This window comes from Rana temporaria, chromosome 5 (assembly GCF_905171775.1).
Source record: "Rana temporaria chromosome 5, aRanTem1.1, whole genome shotgun sequence".
NCBI lineage: Eukaryota > Metazoa > Chordata > Amphibia > Anura > Ranidae > Rana > Rana temporaria.
Window position 1 is genome coordinate 40,170,646 of NC_053493.1, and position 21,721 is coordinate 40,192,366.

General features: G+C 43.4%; 1 protein-coding gene across 3 annotated transcripts in view; it reads right to left on the minus strand.

Annotated features, from left to right (window-relative positions):
* The window catches only part of LOC120939953 (ATP-dependent translocase ABCB1-like), a 65,706-nt gene that overhangs the window by 20,572 nt on the left and 23,413 nt on the right, over positions 1-21,721 (minus strand). The window contains exons 10-19 of one of the 3 annotated variants that reach the window (XM_040352422.1): positions 18,783-18,986; positions 17,888-18,058; positions 16,479-16,640; positions 15,159-15,335; positions 11,452-11,598; positions 7,465-7,566; positions 5,079-5,156; positions 1,528-1,611; positions 892-940; positions 737-797 (exon numbers count right to left, since the gene is read on the minus strand). In XM_040352422.1, coding sequence (XP_040208356.1) covers positions 793-797; positions 892-940; positions 1,528-1,611; positions 5,079-5,156; positions 7,465-7,566; positions 11,452-11,598; positions 15,159-15,335; positions 16,479-16,640; positions 17,888-18,058; positions 18,783-18,986 — 1,179 coding nt within the window. In that variant the 3' untranslated portion in view covers positions 737-792. Of the gene's footprint in view, positions 1-736; positions 941-1,527; positions 1,612-5,078; positions 5,157-7,464; positions 7,567-11,451; positions 11,599-15,158; positions 15,336-16,478; positions 16,641-17,887; positions 18,059-18,782; positions 18,987-21,721 lie in introns of those variants that run through there. The other 2 variants (XM_040352421.1, XM_040352423.1) reach the window with 2 other exon arrangements.

Below are 21,721 nucleotides of genomic sequence, written 5' to 3' on the forward strand. Positions count from 1 at the left end.
TTGGGCACATGCAATGCTGTATTGGGCACAGGTCACGCTGTATGGGGCACAGGCAGGCCAGGCTGTATTGGGCACAGGCAGGCCAGGCTCTATTGGGCACAGGCAGGCCAGGCTGTATGGGGCACAGGTCACACTGTATGGGGCACAGGTCACGCTGTATGGGGCACAGGTCACGCTGCATTGGGCACAGGTCACGCTGCATGGGGCACAGGCCACGCTGCATAGGGCACATGTCACGCTGTATGGGGCACAGGTCACTCTGTATGGCGCACAGGTCACGCTGTATGGGGCACAGGTCATGCTGCATTGGACACAGGTCACGCTGTATGGGGAACCGGTCACGCTGTATGGGGCACAGGTCACGCTGTATGGGGCACAGGTCACCCTGTATAGGGCACAGGTCACCCTGTATAGGGCACAGGTCACGCTGTATGGGGCACAGGTCACGCTGCATTCACACTAGGGCGGCTCTGGGGGGCCCCATACAACATTTTGCTATGGGGCCCTGTGATTTCTAGTTACGCCCATTTCAGTTTTGGGACCTATTTTATTAAAAAGGAACGGTTTTTTGGAGTGCGGCTGTCCTAGTTTTTCTGATAAATTTTTGCATGTCATTGCATTGCCGGCACCCAGGGTTTTGGATTTAGTGAGAGAGTCCTTTTGGTCTATCGGAGTGGTCACCCTTCTCCCTACAATGACAGGCCCAGCTGTTGTTCACATGTGACATTTTACTCACCTTTCCTGCATTTTCTAAATCTGCTTTGTCTTTTATGGCATGTCCAGTGAACATCTTCATCCTGATGACAGAAGAAATGGCCAGGATTGGTATAATGACCAACAGGAGAAGAGTCAACTGCCACCCATAAATGAAAGATATGATAATGGCAGTACCCATGTTTGCAATGTTCTGGGAGAGTGATGCCAGTCTGGCCCCTGTAGCCTGTAAGACATAAAATAGACGATAGTGTCCAATGAAATCCGAGTATTTGTACATGTCACCAGTCATTATTTCCCTAGTGAATGAACCACGATTTTTATTTGTTGATACTGAATTATGGGGAAAGCCGTAACAGCAAAGAGAAGTATGGATTGCGGTATACTTTGACCAGAATAAGGACAGTAAGTGGTGTGCTGCAGAGCAGAGACCCTACATTTCCTGCTGTTATTTTTACTACACCTCCCTGCTGCCCTACGTCAATTTTGTTTGGGAGCCACGCCGCACAACCGTGCAATTGTCAGTTAAAGCGACGCAGTGCCGAATTGCAAAAGTGCTCTGGTCTTTGGTCAGCCAAATGGTCCGGGGCTTAAGTGGTTAACCATATATAGTCTGGACAAATGTTAGCCTTCATGGGAGCCTTACAGCACCACATTCAGCTGAAAATTATGTTTCAATTATGTAACAACATTCACACCTACGGGGAAATTCAGATTCTTACAAATATCCATTCATGACTGATTTATTAAAATGTTCTGACTTGTTCATAGGACAAAACAGGAACCAAACAAAGAAGGGTATTCATTACTTACTCCTTGAACCTTTGAAGCATCAGAAGCCAGCCTTGTAGTTAAGGCACCAGTGCTGTTTTTGAAGTCATCAAACCATCCAATTTCCTTTAATGGAAAAAGTGCAAAAGACAAGAATTAGCAAGACTTAAAAAAAAAAAGCACAGATTTAGAAATTTGTTGCATCATTTGCCTCAACTCTCATCACAACTCTATCTTTAATTAAAGAATAACTACACTTGCAAACAAAGGGCCAGATCCACAAAGAAGTTACGTCAGCGTATCTATTGATACGCCGCGTAACTTCTAGGATGCGCCGGCGTATCTTTTTTCTGTATCCAGAAAGCAAGATACGCCGGATTTTTGCTTAGATACGACTGACGTAAGTCTCTTACGCCGTCGTATCTTAGTTGCATATTTACGCTGGCCGCTAGGTGGCGCTTCCGTAGATTTACGTGCATAATATGCAAATTAGGTATATACGCCGATTCACGAATGTACGTGCGCCCGGCGTATCTATATGCGTCGTTTGGGTAAGGCGTCAGACCGGTGTAAAGTTACCCTGCTATAGTGAGGCGTACGCAATGTTAAGTATGGACGTCGGGACAGCGTCGAATTTTCCGTTGTTAACGTCGTTTGCGTAAAACATTCGCGAATAGGGCTTTGCGTAAGTTACGTTCACGTCATCTAGGCATTGAGCGGGCGTAATTTATTTTGAAAATTCAACGTGATACTGAGCATGCGCACGCATGCGACATTCGAAAAAAGCATAATTTACATGGGGTCATGCTTAGTTTACATAAAACACGCCCCCCTGTTCCTCATTTGATTTAGGCGCGCTTACACTGGCACATTTACGCTACGCCTTTGTAACTTTAGACGCAAGTGCTTTGTGAATACAGCACTTGCCTCTCTAATTTGCGGCGGCGTAGCGTAACTACGATACGCCCGCTTATATTTACGCCTATCTACGTGAATCTGGGCCGAAATGTAAATTACTGCTCCTGAAAGTAAATACACTCTAACCCTTCACCTCGACCAGTGCCAGAACAAGATCATTTAGCACCCAAGGCAAAAAAGGCCAACGTGTGCCCCCTTCTCCATGAGCTATGAACTATTTCAGTAGCAAAGGTTTAAAGTCCTACTCCTTTTGAACCCCTCCACTTTGCTGAAGTACTGTGCTGTGAACAAGGCTTGTGCCGGAACACATCTGCTTGTCCTTTTTATACTTACAATAAAGACCACAGATGATATATCGTGAGTCAGTGCCGGCTTCTTTTCAGTTATCTTCAACCTTGCTGAAGTACCCAAGAAGGCTGTAGCCCTGTACACATGATCGCTTTGTCCGATGAAAACAGACCGATGGACTGTTTTCATCGGACAAAGCGATCGTGTGTGGGCCCCATCGGTTGTTTTCCATCGGTGAAAAAAAAAAATAGAACATGTTTTAAATTTTTCCTATGGATAAAAAAACGATAGAAAAAAACGATCGTCTGTGTGGAAGTCCATCGGTCAAAAATCCACGCATGCTCAGAATCAAGTCGACGCCTGCTCAGAAGCATTGAACTTCATTTTTTTCAGCACGTCGTTGTGTTTTACGTCACCGTGTTTTGGCACGGTCGGATTTTTGACCGATGGTGTGTAGGCAAGACTGATGAAAGTCAGCTTCATCGGATATCCGACGAAAAAATCCATCAGATTAGATTCCATCAGATATCCGATCATGTGTACGAAGCTCGTGTCTTCTGCCTGCCCTATGGCCAAGCCCTGATCTTAACAAACCCCTATCACAAAAGCAGGAAAATGTCAACTTGACAAAAACCAATGATCCATGGAAACAGCTACCTTTAGGCATGCCTATCCTACGTGACTTCAGTCAGCGAACTGTAAGCAAACCCTGAGAACAATTTGCATCCAATGGGATGCCAGCAGTTCCTTTCGTGATATAGCTCCCTATCAGATCATTCCCATGTTTTAAAAGCAAACTGAAAAAAAAGATTTGAAAAACAGGCAATGTACAGAGTGCTCCTAAGATGCTAGGGAGCAGGGTACCAAGAAAGTAGAAAAATGTTATCATTGTGAATTATGAAGGTACGGCTTCGACATCAAATAGATGTTATAGTTTTCAGAAAAAAGACACCATGTTGGCCATGGATTCTCATGGAATACCCCTAGTGGCTAAAAGGGTAGTTTCTCCAAGCCAGAAAGAACTAAGTTAAAGCGGGAGTTCACCCGAAAAACAATTTTTGACATTAGATTGAGGCTCATTTTGTCTATGGGAATCGGGTGTTTTTTTTTAAATCGAAGCAGTACTTACCTTTTTAGAGAGCGATCTTCTCCGCCGCTTCCGGGTATGGTCTTCGGGACTGGGCGTTCCCATTTGATTGACAGGCTTCCGACGGTCGCATACATCGCGTCACGAGTAGCCGAAAGAAGCCGAACGTCGGTGCGACTCTATACGGCGCCTGCGCACCGACGTTCGGCTACTTTCGGAAAATCGTGACGTGCTGTATGCGACCGTCGGAAGCCGTCTGTCGGAAGCCTGTCAATCAAATAGGAACGCCCAGTCCCGCAGCCCATACCCGGAAGCGGCGGAGAAGATCTCTCTCTAAAACGGTAAGTACTGCTTCGATTTAAAAAAAAACACCCGATTCCCCTTGACAAAATGAGCCTCAATCTAATGTTAAAAATTTAGTTTTTGGGTGAACCTCCACTTTAAGGTCCCAGGGAGCACATGGTGGCACAAGGGGGCCTGATACACAATTTTTTTTAAATAAAGGTTCTTGTAAAGAAAGGCAAAGCTGGTGGCCTTTAGAATGGATGAATAAGGTAAACACTATTAAGATTCTGAGAGGCAGATTCTGGTCCAATATGATTTAGGAGGTTATGGTGACAATGTTAATTTACGGTATTGTATCTATGGATTAGCAGCATAGTTGCCCTAGAACAGGAAGTGTTTTAGGACTAAAGAACGATTTTCATACACTTTAAGCATTTTGCCTGGGCTGTATTTTAAAGCCGTCTCCAAGACTATTAGGCTGCGTACACACGGTCGGTCCAAACTGATGAAAACGGACTGAAGTTTAGTTTCATCGGTCCAAACCGACCGTGTGTACAGCCCATCAGACATTTGTCCTTCAGACCAAAGTTTTAGAATTTGCTTTAAAATCGAACTGATAGACGGCTGACTAATAGGTCAAAACCGATGGTTAGTACACAAAAGCATTGGTTCAAAACCCGCGCATGGTCAGAATCAAGTCGACGCATGCTTGGAAGCATTGAACTTCATTTTTTTCAGCACGTCGCTGTGTTTTACGTCACTGCATTGGACGCGATCGGTTTTTGAACTGATGGTGTGTACGCACATCAGACCATCAGTCTGCTTCAGCGGTGAACCGATGAAAACGGTCCGTCGGACCATTCTCATCGGATGGATCGTCCGTGTGTACGCGGCCTTAGTGACCTCCCAGATCTTGCCAAATGATACAGAAAGGTTATAGTTACATTTTCAGGCTGTGTGACATCACAGAACAGAATAGAGCTGTACATACAGTATATACAATTCAGTGGCTAACCTGTCTCAGCATCGCTTTGAATGTCAGAAGTCTCAGCCTCTTTGTAAGGATCTCCCCTGCTTTCCCAAATGTAAATCCCTAAATAAAAAAAAATAAAAAAAGGCTGAGAATATACATATACATACAATATAATGAAAGCGTTAAATAAAATGTATAGAGGCATTGTGTATATTTTTAGATCCTGTTACTGTTGCTGTGCAGTTCAATACGCACCAAAATAGCTAACTATACACATAGGCCCGGATTCAAATACATTGGCGCATAGTTATGCTGGCGTAGCGTATCGAATATACGCTACACCGACGTAGCGCAGAGCGGCGAGCACAGTATTCACAAAGCACTTGCTCCCTAATCTACGCTGGGTTCCCTCGGCGTAACTCGTCGTAAGTGGCAGTGGGCGTGAGCCATGCTAATGAGGCGTGACCCCATGTAAATGATGTACTGAGCGTCATAAAGATACGAATAACGTACAGCGCATGCACCGTCCCGTGGACGCAACCCAGTGCGCATGCGCAGAATCACGTCAAAACTACTCCATAAGATACGTCGAATCACTGCCTACGACGTGAACGTAACCTACGCCCAGCCCTATTCACGTACTACTACGTAAACAACGTAAAATACGACGGCTGTTCCATGGTCCATACCTTTGCATGAGTTGCGCCTCCTATATGGGGAATAACTTTACGCCGGACGTACGACTTACGCCAGGGGTGTCCAAACTTTTTTCAAAGAGGGCCAGATTTGATTAAGTGAACATGCGTGAAGGGCCGACTATTTTGCCTAAGTGTGTTCGTCTGAGCACTAATACACGGCCCAACAAGAATTCTCTTGCCTTTGTGGCTGTGTGTGGTGAAGAGATGAGCTTGGGCGTGTTATTTGGATCTACTGTATATATTTTATTTGTGGCCCCAACGAATCCCAGAGCGCTGCTTAGGACTAAGGATGAGCTTGGGCGTGTTATTTGGATATACCGTATTTATCGGCGTATAACACTCACAGGATTACCATTGCCATGTATGCAGCCTCACCATTGCCATGAATGCAGCCTTACAATTGCCATGAATGCAGCCTTACCATTGCAATCAATGCAGCCTCACATGTGCCATAAATTCAGCCTCACATGTGCCATAAATGCAGCCTCACATGTGCCATAAATTCAGCCTTACCATTGCCATCAGTGCAGCCTGAACGATGCCCATCTGCAGCCTCGGAGGGCAGAGGGAGGGGGCGGGACGAGTGCCAACAGATTACAAACAGGAGAATGCCTTGTTTATCCTGTGGCCTCTTTAATAGACAGAACAGTCGTCCAATGGCATCCCAGGAGACGGGACTTACAATACAAACGCTGCTGAGTAAACAGGAGATTCTCTTCATGTAATCTGACGGCGCTCGTCCTGCCCCCTCCCTGTCCCCTCCAAGGCTGCGCCAATAAATACAGTATATATCTTTTGTGGCCCTGGGGGCCACAAACAATATATACATCCAAATCCCCAGGGGGGCCATATTAAATCAACAGGGGGGCCGCATTTGGCCCCCGGGCCTGACTTTGGACATGCCTGACTTACGCGAACCGCGTATATGATGCGCCGGGCGCAACTACGTTCGTGAATCGGCGTATCTCCCTCATTTGCATATGTGCAATGAGGCGGCCAGCGTAAAAATGCGCCCACGATACGCCGACGTAGGAAAGTTACGTCGGTCGGAAGAAGCCTATTTTCAGGCGTATCTAGTTCTGTGGGAACGGCGCACAGATACGACGGCGCATAGTTACACTTACGCTGCGTATCTCGAGATACGTCGGCGTAAGTGCTACGTGAATCCGTACCATACAGTAGATTTCTTTACTTCCGCCCAGGTCAAAAGAAAAAAATCTCTTAAGCATGGATGGAGGTCCCATGTGGATTATTGTATTCTGACAGCTGGTACCTATGGTACCAGTGAGTGTATTTGATTAGACAATTTTCCCCGGCTCCTTAAGAAAAATGTAATAATTGATTTTTGTTGAGCTGACAGGGCCACCCACAGATCATATCGCGACTGATTCTGCAGAAATCACCTGCAATTTGACTTAAGACTCAATAATGTAACAAATCTGGTCTAATACAGTACATCCCTTCTGCAATACAAGTCTGAGATGAGGGGTGTGGCTGTTACTCAGCTCTGTCAGCACAGAGCACTGCAGTGTGATAGCAGGAAGAAAAAGGTTTCTAAAGCATTTTCACACAAAAATCTGTCAAAAATCATAACTTGTGTCAGTATAGGTCTATCTAACTTAAATTAGGCTTTAGGAGTTACTTCTATCATGTTGTCTGAATGTGACTTCCTGTTCTGTATATAAATGACACAAAGTAATAACACTGGGCAAATAATACCAAATACTTGCCTGTAGGAAAAAGGTCACAAAAGAGATTCCTCCAAGGGCCACAAACATCAGTGAGAACAAATTGCTTCTTGATCTAATTTCATCTTCCTGTCCTGCAAATACCTGAAAAATAGATGATATTACATTGCAGCAAAGCTATTTTACCACTGTGGCAAGAATGGTGCGAGGGTTAGAACTCTTGTAAGGTTTTACTACTGACTGTGGCCAACAGGGCAGAATTGAGGGGAAATCTGGGAATACAAAAAAACTATTTTAAAATAACAAAACTACATTTCTACACTCTAGACAAAAAACGTATCCGACCGTGTATTTCCCACTGGAGTGTTAAGCCTTATACCTTTTGGCATAGGGCCATGACCATTGTAAAAAGGTTTCCACCATATCTGCTGGGTAAATATTTATTTTTTATTATGAAGGATTTAACAGGTGTAGGTGGAGCACACATACTGGGCCAGATTCACTAAAGAGATACGACGACGTATCTCCTGATACGCCGTTGTATCTCTGAGATACGATTGTCATATCTATGTGCTTGATTCTTAGAATCAGGTTACGCATAGATAGTCCTAAGATCCGACAGGTGTAAGTGACTTACACCGTCGGATCTTAGTCTGCAATTCTAGGCCGGCCGCTAGGTGGTGAGTCCATTGCGGTCGGCGTAGAATATGCAAATGACTAGTTACGCCGATTCATGAACGTCCGCTTTGCCCGTCGCTGTAATTTTACGTCGTTTCCGTAGAGATACGCGGCGTAAAACTAAGCATGCCCTCTTGGTGGTCTAACCAATGTTAAGTATGGCCGTCGTTCCCGTGTCGAATTTTTAAATTTCACATCGTTTGCGTAAGTCGTCCGTGAATGGCGCTGTACGCCATTTACGTTAACGTCGAAACCAATGAGGTCCTTACGACGTCATTTAGCGCAATGCACGTCGGGAAATTTTAGGGACGGACCATGAGCAGTACGTTCGGCGCGGGAACGCGCCTAATTTAAATGGTCCCCGCCCCATTTGAATTAGGCGGGCTTGCGCTGGGCGGATTTACGCTATGCCGCCGCAAGTTTACAGGTAAGTGCTTTGTGAATCAAGCACTTACGTTGTAAACTTGCGGCGGTGTAACGTAAATGGGATATGTTACGCCGCCGCAGCGTAACGCATTTGTATGTGAATCTGGCCCACTGTATGTTCGAACACCCAAAATCATAGTAAAAAATTATGGCAGAGAGATTTCACTGTTAGGAGTGTCCAAGACAAAACAAAATCAGGGGGTGAAGGCTACCAGCCTTCATATACAGTGGAGAAAATAATTATTTGATCCCCTACAGATTTTGTAAGTTTGCCCACTTACAAAGAAATTAAGGGTCGATCATTTTTATCATAAGTGTATTTTAAATGATAGAGACAGAATATCAACCAAAAATCTATAAAAAACACATAATACAAACGTTATAAATTAAGCTGCAGTTTAGTGAGTAAAATAAGTACCGTATTTGCCGGTGTATAAGGCAACTGGGCGTATAAGACGACCCACTAATTTTCCATCTAAGGCCTTGTACACACGACCGAACATGTCCGCTGAAACTGGTCCGTCGCATGCGTGGAAGCATTGAACTTCCTGGTGCGCGCACGTCGCCACGTCATCGTCGCCGCCATGTCGCTGCCACGTCACCGCGTATTCTGTCCGCGGGGAATTTGGTCTGATGGTGTGTACACACATCAGACCAAATGATCCCAGCGGACATGTCCAATGAAAACTGTCCACCGACCGTTTTCATCAGACATGTTTGGTGGTGTGTACGCAGCCTAAAAGGTTGGTTTTGGGATATACTCGCCGTATAAGACGACCCCCTTCCGGCACACCTCACTGTGCCCATTGCCTACATCACTGTGCCCATTGCCTACCTCACTTTGCCCATTGCCTACATCACTGTGCCCATTGCCTACATAACTGTGCCCATTGCCTACATCACTGTGCCCATTGCCTACATCACTGTGCCCATTGCCTACATCACTGTGCCCATTGCCTACCTTACTGTGCTGATCTCCATACCTTATCCCTGTATGCAGAGTCAGACTTCGGCCGTCCATTGTTCAAAAGCCGCGCCTCCTCCTAATCCTGTTCCATGATAGGCGGAACACTCAGTTTCCCAGCACAGCTTGTGTTCGGTGTTCCGCCTATCACAGACGTCCTCTCGTCCGAGGTCGACCCCCGATTTTTGGGGGATATTTTTAAGTACAAAAAGTCATCTTATACGCCGGAAAATACAGTATTTGATCCCCAAGCAAAACATGATTTGTTGGAGAAACCCTTGTTGGCAAGCACAGAGGTAAGACGTTTCTTGTAGTTATTGACCAGGTTTGCACACATCTCAGGAGGGGTTTTGGTCCACTCTTCATTACAGATCTTCTCTAAATCCTTAAAGAGGTTGTAAAGGTTAGTTTTTTAGGTTCCTTTAAGCTAGTGCATTGTTGGTCCACTTACTGTTTCCTTCGATTTCCCTTCAAAATGTTTTTTTTCTTTGTCTGAATTTCTCACTTCCTGTTCTTCCTCAGTAAGTTTGCCCCCATCATCCGAGCCGTTCTGGCTGGGGGTTAGTCAGCCAGAACAGCTTACTGAGGAGGAACAGGAATTGAGAAATTCAGACAAAGAAAAACAACATTTAGAAGGGAAATCGAAGGAAAAGGTAAGTGAACCAACAATGCACTAGCTTAAAGGAACCTACCGTATTTATCGGCGTATACCACGCACTTTTTTGCTCTGAAAATCAGGGCAAAATCGTGGGTGCGCGATATACACCGATACCCGTGCGAGTTTGAGTACTGCGCCGGCATATACCGAGCGCAGTACACTCGTGTATAGTCGGGCAGGCTCGGCTCCTCTCGCGCTCACGTCCCGGACGTACAGGACGTGAGCGCGAGAGGAGCCGAGCCTGCCCGACTATACACGAGTGTACTGCGCTCGGTATATGCCGGCGCAGTATTCAAACTCGGCGCGGGAAAGCGGGGATCGAGCGGGGAGAACGCCGCACCCGACGAAGAGGACACCCGAAGCCGCAGACGGACGCCGGACCCGACGAGGCTGCCGATGGACGCCGCGCAAGACACCAAAACTGTAAGTACTAAAATGTTTTTTTACAGGAATGTCGGGTCCACTTTAGGGGTGCGCGCTATACGATGGAGCGCGCAATACCCCGATAAATACGGTATTTAGAAAATGAAAAACAAACCTTTACAACCCCTTTAAGTGTTCTTGGCTGTCTCTTGGCAACTCAAAGTTTCAGCTACCTCTATAAATTTTCTAGGCCACTCTATGACCTTAATGTGCTTCTTATTAAGCCACTCTTTTGTTGCCTTGGCGGTATGTTTTGTGTCATTGTCATGCATTGTCAAGACCTATCCACGACCCATCTTCAGTGTCCTTACTGAGGGAAGAAGGTTCTCATGTAAGGCCCCATACACACGAGAGGATCCATCTGCTGAAAAATCTCAGCGGATCGGTTTCAGCGGATAGATCCCCTGGTGTGTACGTTCCAGCGGATATTTATCCGCGGATATTTCCGAATTCCAGCAGATAAAAATTTGTAGACATGCTTACAAATCTATCCGCTGGAATCGGCACCAGCGGATCGATCCGGTGGTCTGTACAGACTCACCGGATCGATCCGTCCGAACCCATCCTTCGCATGCGTCGTAATGATTCGACGCATGCGTGGATATCCTTATATGACAGCGTCGCGCATGTCGCCGCGTCATCATCGCGGCGACGGCGCGACACGTCACCGCGATGGGAATTCGGCGCGGATTTCGATCCGATGGTGTGTACACTCCATCGGATTAAAATCCGCAGAGGATTTATCGGCGGATACGGATAAAATATATGTCAGATGAAATATAACACTAGGCTTATTGCATGACACTTACCCTTTAACAACTAGTAACTGAAAAACAGAATAAGACGATGAAAATAAAAAAATATTATATATCCACCATACCCCAATAATCCTGGAGAATATAATAGCGAAAGCGGGCCGAGTACCACCATTGATTATGGCACAGATAACTCCCACCACAAAATACAGCCACTCCGGTTTATTTAGCTTCAGGATCTTGAAGAATGAGATTGGTGGGGGTTCATCACTCTGTGAAACACAAAAGACAACAGTTATATTATGATTTTATTATATTATCATTATTGTGATTGATCCTAACCATCCTGTCCCTAGAGCAAAAAGTGTAACATGTCCGAATGCTACATTGTTCATTACATTATATCAGCTGCCAAGGAGCAAAGCAAGCAGCGCTGGCCAATCATTGACTCTGCTTAATGCCCCTTACACACGATCCGAAAATTGTACGAAAAATGCTGCTTTCTAAGCAATCGTGCGATAATCGGATCGTTAGTGCAGAGCTTTTGAGAGCCGATCATGACAGTTTATCCGATATTATTCTATGGGACATGCATATATTTTTTTTGTATGATACCAGATCGTACGATTTTCGTTTAAGCAGTACAGCTGTCGTTCGAAAATGCAATACAAATGCATTACAACACATGACATCACTTCCAAACTTTTATTCTGTCGTACGAGAATTTTCATGACTTTTCACTGTTTAAAGTTTTTAATTAACATAAAACACACCCACCTCCTCCACATTTGAATTAGGCGGGCTTACGCCGGCCCAGTTACACTACGCCGCCGTAACTTAGAGCGCAAGTTCTTTCTGAATACGGGACCTGCCGCTGTAAGTTACGCCTCTCATGCCGTCCACAGCACCCAGATACCATCAAGCTTTTTGGTACATTTTCTGTTTATATAGGTCATTTTATATAACGGTAAAGCACTATTGATGGAATTTTCCCAAAAAGTCATTGTTGGGGGTGATGCAGAGTTTCATTTCAGTAGAAAGGATTTTTTTGCGTAATACCTAAGGTAGGATATCAAAAGTTTAGTACAGCGGGGCCTCTGATCATCCTTGTGAATACCCAGGAGAGTCAGTTCAGGAGACATTGCCAGGGACAGTTGAAGGCGCTCATTAATGGCTTCAAAAACTGCCGCCCAAAACTGCGCCACCTTGGTGCAACCCCAAAACATATTAAAGTATGTGCTAATTTCCAGTCGGCATCTGGTACATTAAATGGTTGGAAAAAATACTGCGCAGGTCTAATATATACGTGAACAGTGAATCACAAAGTGAAAAATAATTGAATAAAAATGCTGCTGCATCTAATATGTCGGATATAAACATAAATAGCAAATAAAAAAAGGAATAGCTGCGCTGCATATATGATGATGTGAACTTAAAAAAACATAGATTGAACAATATGCTATATATAGTGCACAAAGAGCACCAGTGCAAAATCAATATCTAATACACAAGTGAAATAATAAAAAGTCCGTATGGGTAGATGTATCCCAAAAGTTCAAAAAAAGGGATGTGACAGAGATGACAGAAGATTTTCCGAATGGGTGTTGACAAGTCCAGAAAAAATCTTGTGAATCAGTAAGACTGATGAGAGTAGCCTCCACACTTATATCCTAACTGCTTATTGAAATGATAGGACCTCTAATGAGATCAACAACGCATGTAATCAAACAAGCCAGCCCAAGAAATCCAGGAATCCTGTCACTCTGTCTGTGTCTCCATAATATTACTTGTCAGATCGTCTTTCCTCCATAGGCATGACCCAGAAAAAAACCACTAACATAGCGTAATAACGTCTAAACAGTTTAATGATTAAAAGTAGATACACTCACATGAATGCAGATAAAAAGTGTGTATATTCTATGCTGTAGCCGGCCGGCTCTGCTATCCGCTCGTCCTTCCGGATAGACAGCGTGGTACAACTCGTGGTGACGTCAGCACACCGCTCCTCCCTACGTCGTTTCGTCACAACAATGACTTCTTCCAGGGGCACGGGAAGAAATCATTGTTGTGACAAAACGGCGTAGGGAGGAGCGGCGTGCTGACGTCACCACCTCTCATTAAAGGTCCTATCATTTCGGTAAGCAGTTAGGATATAAGTGGTGAAGGCTACTCTCATCAGTCTTACTGATTTACAAGATTTTTTCTGGACTTGTCAACATCCATTCGGAAAGTCTTCTGTCATCTCTGTCACATCCCTTTTTTTTAACTTTTGGGATACATCTACCTATACGGACTTTTTATTATTTCACTTGTGTATTAGATATTGATTTTGCACTGGTGCTCTTTGTGCACTATATATAGCATATACAAAAAGAAAACGATTACCCCCAGACGGGACTTTTAAGGCCAGACTCCAGTAGGTATGTATAAATTAATTTATTAGATGTTTACACCAAAATGGGTTGACACTTGTTTACAGAATAGTTCTGGATGTTAGATTACAAAAATCTTCTGGAACAGTCAAAAAAATATATAATAAGAATAAAAAACATATAAAGAATGATGATAAAGTGACACCTGGGGCACACGTCCCGTGTGTGGACCCAGGAAAAACAAAGAACAAAAAATAATAATGAAAATTAAACCTCGTGACAACACAATACAAATAGATTAAAAAACACTCTGTAGAGAGCAGTGGAGAAATTCCCGACGCGTTTCTGGTCTATTGATGGAGCAACAGACCTTCATCAGGGGCCACAGGAGTGTATGGTTACAAACTTTTTTTCTCTCGTTTGTGGTAGACAGAGGTTTGAAAAATGACCCTCAAGTTTTGGGCTATGGATGTCCCCAGAGCCGACTTATGGGGTCCTATGGGTAGAGAGAGAAAGGGGAGGGATGGCTCCGACTGATCTCAGACACACGGTGTCCCAAGTATGGGGCTTATTGGGGGCAAGAGCACCCTGTGAGCTGAAGGGAGTAACGCTGGTATCACAATATACCCCAAACCACGGCATTTGGCACCAGGTTCCCCTGTATACATCTAGCTCGGGATTCACCCGAGCAACGATAAGAGGATCGTCCGCATTGGACTCAGTGAACCCCCTGACCTGCTGCACTCTTGCCCCCAATAAGCCCCATACTTGGGACACCGTGTGTCTGAGATCAGTCGGAGCCATCCCTCCCCTTTCTCTCTCTACCCATAGGACCCCATAAGTCGGCTCTGGGGACATCCATAGCCCAAAACTTTTTTATTCTTATTATATATTTTTTTGACTGTTCCAGAAGATTTTTGTAATCTAACATCCAGAACTATTCTGTAAACAAGTGTCAACCCATTTTGGTGTAAACATCTAATAAATTAATTTATACATACCTACTGGAGTCTGGCCTTAAAAGTCCCGTCTGGGGGTAATCGTTTTCTTTTTGTCTAAACTACCAGGGATGTGGCCACCCCCCCAGCTCAGGAACATATGAACCCCTTTTATATATATAGCATATTGTTCAATCTAAAGGGCCCAGAGGTCCCCAGGGCCCCGGATGGCAACTGTTTTTTTAAAATGCTGAATGCACCTTTTTTCTGCAGGAAACGAAGGCATGGCAGCCCATTCAAATCGATGGGCTGCTGTACCTGCACAAATGAGGACCGCCAAAACATACATGTGAACCAGCCAGGCCCAAAATAAGCTGGAGGGGGGCCCAAAAAAAATGTTTTCCCAGGGCCCAAACCATATTAAAGACGGCACTGGGCGTATCAATAGATACGCCAGCGTAACTGCTTCGTGGATCTGGCCCATACTGTTCAGTACACAATCATCCAGCTGCCATTAATCACCATTTCTTTATCCTTCTCTTCCTGTTGGGTGTCTTGTTTTTCTGAAGTTCTCCCCACGCTTTTCCGGCTAGACAATCTCCTGACCAGTTTTCCCCCTGAGTGATTTAAGTCTGGGGTATCCTCTGGTACCCCATCATTTCTGTTTTCATTATCATCATCCTCTGCCGCTTCTACAGCCTAAAAAACAAACAGAGCTTTAGAAAACAGAATTATATGCATTGATTATGCCTGTGCTTTACAACATTATGGAATGGGAAAAAGAGACACCTTTTAGATCCAACACAATGAAAGCATATGTAAACCCTAAAAATGTGCTCCTTTTTGGTCTGTTAAGGATAACATTGGAATAATTTTGTTTAGTTTTATGCAATTGTTTGAGTAGCCTGGAGTCCTGTTTGTTATGGAAATTGCAAACTATAACCCAAACTAAGTAACTTTTTAATATATTTTATTGCATACAGACCATTGTAAATGGTTATTTGCTTGGAAAGTTAGATAGTGTGTGCATGTGTGTGTTATATGCACATTTGTAGTACTCTGTATACCTTGTATTGTTTTCCTACAATTGTAAGTAGTTTGTATATACAGCATTCTTGTTTAGTAAGCACACTTATATACTACTGGGGTTTCTGCTTCCTTGCTTTACCGCAAAGTAACCTAAAAGATATAATCAAAGCAATTAAAAAACTCTGATGCTGCGTACACACGACCGTTTTTAACGTCCTAGAAAAAACTAAGTTTTTCTCGACGTGATTGTTGTCAAGCCTGCCTTGCATACACACGATCGTGAAAAAAAAAATGCTCGAGCAAAGCGCGGTGACGTCCAACACGACGGCACTATAAAGGGGAAGTTCCATTCGGATGGCGCCACCCTTTGGGCTGCTTTTGCTGATTTCGTGTTAGTGAAAGTTTGGTGAGAGACGATTCGCGCTTTTCAGTCTTCATGCTTTTCAGTCTGTTACAGCGTGACGAACGTGCTATCTCCATTACAAACGCTAGTTTTACCAGAACGAGCGTTCCCATCTCATAACTTGCTTCTGAGCATGCGTGTTTTTTTCCCGTCGTTAAAGCCTACACACGACCGTTTTTCACGACGTGAAATACGACAACGTGAAAAACGACGAGAAAAATTAGAGCCTGTTCTAAATGTTTAATGCAATTTTTCACGTCGAGAAAAATGCTCTGGAGCCCACACACAATCGTTTTTATTGACCATTTTAAAAAATTTAATTTTTCACGTCATCAAAACCGAGTGGGAGTGGTTAAGTGCTGGTGAATTAAAGCACATCCTCCTAATGCAAGAATTAAATGGATATTTACCTGCATGCTGACAAGTTTATGGTAGATTCCATCCCTTTTCATGAGCTCGTTGTGACTTCCCTGCTCTGTGATGTTGCCATTGTTGAATCCAGCAATACTGTCTACATTTCTAATTGTTGATAAGCGATGTGCGATTATAATAGTAGTCCGGCCTGTTCTGACCTGTATAGAGGAATATAGACATGAGACAATGTGATCTATATGGAGGTGAGATCTATAAAAAAAAGGTGCATACTGTTTTCTGTTGTGGCTTTCAAGCTTCCAGTGTCACCTACCTGCTTATAAATCTTCTTTTTACATTACAATACTGCCACTATATACCTTTTTGGCTGATCTGTATACCACAGTCACGTGATAAACTGCAGGGTTTGCTGAGTGTTCAGGTAGAAGGAGATTTCCACTACAGCCCGTGTCCTCATGCTGTTATGGGAGGCGGATCATCCATGAATGAAGATGTGACATCCCACCCACTGTGTTCTTTTTTAGTTACTGGGCATGGAGGAGGAGGGATGGACTGGACTGTCATTTAGGATCTGTATACACACACAAATGTGTGTCAATACCATGTGTCAATATGAAAAGTTCATCTCAACAAGGAAATGTTCTCTCCAGCAATAGAGACCAAACTGAGCATGTGAAGCTTTACTACCCAAACTGTGTCTTATTTGGCCTTGCCAAGAGAGACCCTGCAGAAGGGGAGGATCTGTCCTTACAGGATCTAAGAACCTTTCTACACAATACAGGGGATTAACCCCTTAAGTTCCACAGTGAGTAGAACAAGTTACAAACTTACATGGCATACTGTATGTCAGGGGTACCCTGTTCCCATCTTCCAACTAAGGCCTTAGTACACACGAGAGGATTTCACACACCATCAGATCAAAATCCCCGCGGAATACATCCCTGGAAGGTAAATACTTCCACGCATGCGTCGAATCATTACGACGCATGCGAGGGATGGGAGCGGATGGACTGATCCGGTGAGTCTGTACAGACGACTGGATTCCAGCGGATAGATTTCTTAGCATGCTAAGAAATTTTATCCGCTGGGAATCCGTCGGCTGGATTTTTATCCGCCTGAAAATGTCCGCTAGGCCGTACACACGACCGGATCTATCTGCTGGAACTGATCCACGGATCAATCCCAGCGGATCGATCCGGTCATGTGTACGGGGCCTAAGACTCCACCCACACCAGATTATAAAGGGGTATGGTCTCCACCCATGTCTGTACCCATAGGGTTTCGTTCTGCATCAGTGAAAACAAGAGAGGGCATGAACATTGTTTACAAAATTAACTATTTATTATTTGTATCAATGGTAATATTTTTTTTTTTTAATTTCGGTGGTAAGTTGGCATGGACAACGGACACTTTCTCTACTTCCATATTTATAGGGACATAAAGATACCTTATCCAGGGCGGCCTGGACGATGGCTTCACTCTCTGTGTCCAGAGCGGAGGTGGCCTCATCCAGAAGAAGAATTTTAGGATTGCGGACCAGCGCCCGTGCGATGGCGATCCTCTGCTTCTGACCTCCGCTCAGTTGTGTTCCTCTCTCCCCCACAAGAGTGTCAAATTTCTAGAAAGAAACAAAGTGGGTGATTAAGTGGTCCCCTGAATTGTAGTGTGACCTTGTAACACCAGGCAGGGCTGCTGATAGGGGGGGATCACCAGTCCTCCTGTAGGGGGCCCAGGTATACAGGATGGCCCAGACAGCAGAGGGAACCGGTGTGGTCGGCCGGAAGGTCAATTACAGTAGGATGCCCTGCGTGTCTCTCTGCAGCAGCTGAAAGACGGTTACTCTTCTTCCTGCTGGCCTTCAGCTGCTGCAGGGAGAGACACACAGGGAAATGTTCTTGTAATTGATTCCCTCTTTTGTGTATCACTGTGCTGCCCCCCATGGCACTGCCTGCTTACCTGTTTCGTACTAAAAGAAACAAATTGTAAAAAAATATATTTTTTTAAATTGTGAAATAAAAAAACTTTAAAAAATTTAAACTTTTTTTAAATTAAAAAAAAATGTTTAAAGATTGTGTACAAAACTATTTAAAAAAGAGCGAATTCACTGGGGGCCCTGCCAGGTAGGCTGTAGGGGGCCCCGTGATTTATAACAGCAGCCCTGGAATTTCTAAAGGGCCACATAGTAGTTAGGGGCACATTTATACACCAGGTGAGTTCTAGGTTACTGGTGGTGTTCACTGTCTGACCATAGTTGCATATCAGACAATCTAAAAAAAAACACCCATTATGACTATCTCTCTATCCATCTCTTCATCTCCAAGAATTTCGCTGATTTTACTTACATCTGGTAATTCCATGATGAAATTGTAGGCATTGGCTTGTTTGGTGGCCTGTTCAATTTCCATCATTGTGACATCATCTCGGCCATATCGTATATTCTCTGCAATTGTAGTGTCAAAGAGAACTGGTTCCTGGCTCACCACACCAATTAGTTCTCGTAGATACCTAGTGTTGAGGTTGCGAATATCTCGTCCATCAATTGAGATCTACAAAAATATTATATTTATAAAGATTTATAATTATAAGCAATATTACTGGTGTATTATAAAATTATGAATTATGTTCAGTCTTTAACCACTTAAGCCCCAGACCAATATGCTGCCTAAAGACCCAAGGGGTTTTTACAGTTCGGGACTGCGTCGCTTTAACAGACAATTGCGCGGTCGTGCGACGTGGCTCCCAAACAAAATTGGCGTCCTTTTTTCCCCACAAATAGAGCTTTCTTTTGGTGGTATTTGATCACCTCTGCGTTTTTTTGCGATATAAACAAAAATAGAGCGACAATTTTGAAAAAAATTCAATATTTTTTACTTTTTGCTATAATAAATATCCCCCAAAAACATATATAAAACATTTTTTTTTCCTCAGTTTAGGCCGATACGTATTCTTCTACCTATTTTTGGTAAAAAAAAATCGCAATAATCGTTTATTGGTTGGTTTGCGCAAAATTTATAGCGTTTACAAAATAGGGGATAGTTTTATTGCATTTTAATTTTTTTTATTTTTTTTACTACTAATGGCGGCGATCAGCGATTTTTTTCGTGACTGCGACATTATGGCGGACACTTTGGACAATTTTGACACATTTTTGGGACAATTGTCATTTTCACAGCAAAAAATGCATTTAAATTGCATTCTTTATTGTGAAAATGACACTTGCAGTTTGGGAGTTAAACACAGGGGGCGCTGTAACATTTAGGGTTCAGTGTGTGTGTGTTTACAACTGTAGGGGGGTGTGGCTGTAGGACTGACATCTAGACATGTGCACAGCAAAAAATTTCGTTTATTTCTGTTTCGTTTCTGTTTGTTTATCGTGATTCGTAACGAGTCGTAATTTCGTAAGACGTTAGTTATCGTATTCGTACTCTTTAGTATTTTCGTAACACTCTTTTTTCCGTTTCCATTTTTTTCTGTTAGTTTATTTTTCGTTGAATCGAGATTCGTATTTTCGTTATATTTTGTATTCTGCCGCGTTCGTATTTTTAAAATGATTTTATTCGTTCCTTCGTTTTTACGTTAGTTTAATTTTCGTTGTTTTGCTATTCGTATTTACATTATATTTTCCATCATGCCGCGTTCGTATTTTCGTAAGAAATATATTTTCGTTGCTTTATGATCATTCGTATTTTCGTGTCTAATTTCCTTTGATTGTAAAAACGCACTTTTGTAGATTTTATTGCATTCGTAATTCTGTTAGAATACATTTTACGTTTATTCGACACACTACTCGTCGTAATTTTGTAATTCGTACTTTACTGTGATTGACTTGACTGTCTTAGTTAGCACACACACCCTGTCTAGAATGAAGTCTGACATAGAAGAAAACTAAAATATGTCAGATATTACAAATACAAATCTAGAAATTAGATGCACTGCAGTCTAACACAGAAAAAGACACAATGATCCAGGAGGTAATGAGAAAGAAGCTCATTGGGGGAAGGAACAAACCTCTTCAGAGGAAAGGGACAGCGCTCAGTGGCTATTGGTCAATGTCCAGAAATATTTCAGTACTAACGAAAGCTAATTTACATTATTTCGTATTTTCGTTGTTTTCATTTCAGTTTTCCGAAGATTCGTAATTTATTTTTCGTTAGTTTTGATTTTCGTTTTTTATTCTTTGTTCGGCATTTCGGTTGTTTTCTTTTCGGTCTTCGAATATTAGTAAGTTTGCATTTTCGTTCATTTTGTTTTTCGTTATTATTATTTTTTTTGGGTTCGGTATTTTCGTTGTTTCTATGTTTTCGTTTCTTTCATCTTTTGTATCTTCGTTGTTTTTCATATTCGTTATTTTGAAAATATCGTTATTCGTTATTAATTGAGCTAAACCATTCGTTCATTCGTATGTTAACGAATCAACTAAAATAACGAAAATTGACGGAAAACGTATTCGTAACTTAAAAAATTGCACATGCCTACTGACATCATCGATCGAGTCTCCCTAATAAAAGGGATCACTCGATCGATGCGCTGCCATAGTGAAGCACGGGGAAGCCGTGTTTACACACGGCTCTCCCCGTTCTTCAGCTCCGGGGAGCAATCGCGACGGAGCGGCTATAAACGAATAGCCGCGCATTCGTCCCGGATCGCTCCCCGAGGCTTGCCGACCGCCGCATGTACCGGGGGGGGGTCCCGATCGGACCCCCCACCCGCGTCAAGCAGAGGACGTATAGGTACGTGCATGTGCCTGTCCGTGCCATTCTGCTGACGTATATTTACATGAGGAGGTCGGCAAGTGGTTAAGTATATTCACTTGACTATGGGATGCCATTTGTATTATATTGCATTAGGGCACAGTGTGGGTCACTTTTAAGGATGAGCAAAGAGTTTGATCTGAATATAAAGTGTTCCTAAACCCACAACAGTACAATTAGTCTGTATATGCAGTAATGCATACTTGTTACTGTACACTCACGATGGAACCTAAAGGGTTAATCATATGCATTGTGTAAACGGCTGTTTGATCCTGTCTTCTCCGTTCTTCCCCTTCTTCCACAGTCCCCAAATTAACTCCTGATAGAACAGAGGCTAGGGGTCAAGCTGCACATGCTCAGTTTGGTGTGTATTGCTAGAGAGGGCCAGGGCCAATCAGCACTGTCCAGACAGAGTCAGGGGTCCTGTCAGTCAGAGCAGAATGAAAACTCCTTCTACAAGCTTTAACCAGTCACAAGACTGCTATATACTGCTGATGAGAAAAGGTAATTAGCAGTTTATACCATGCATA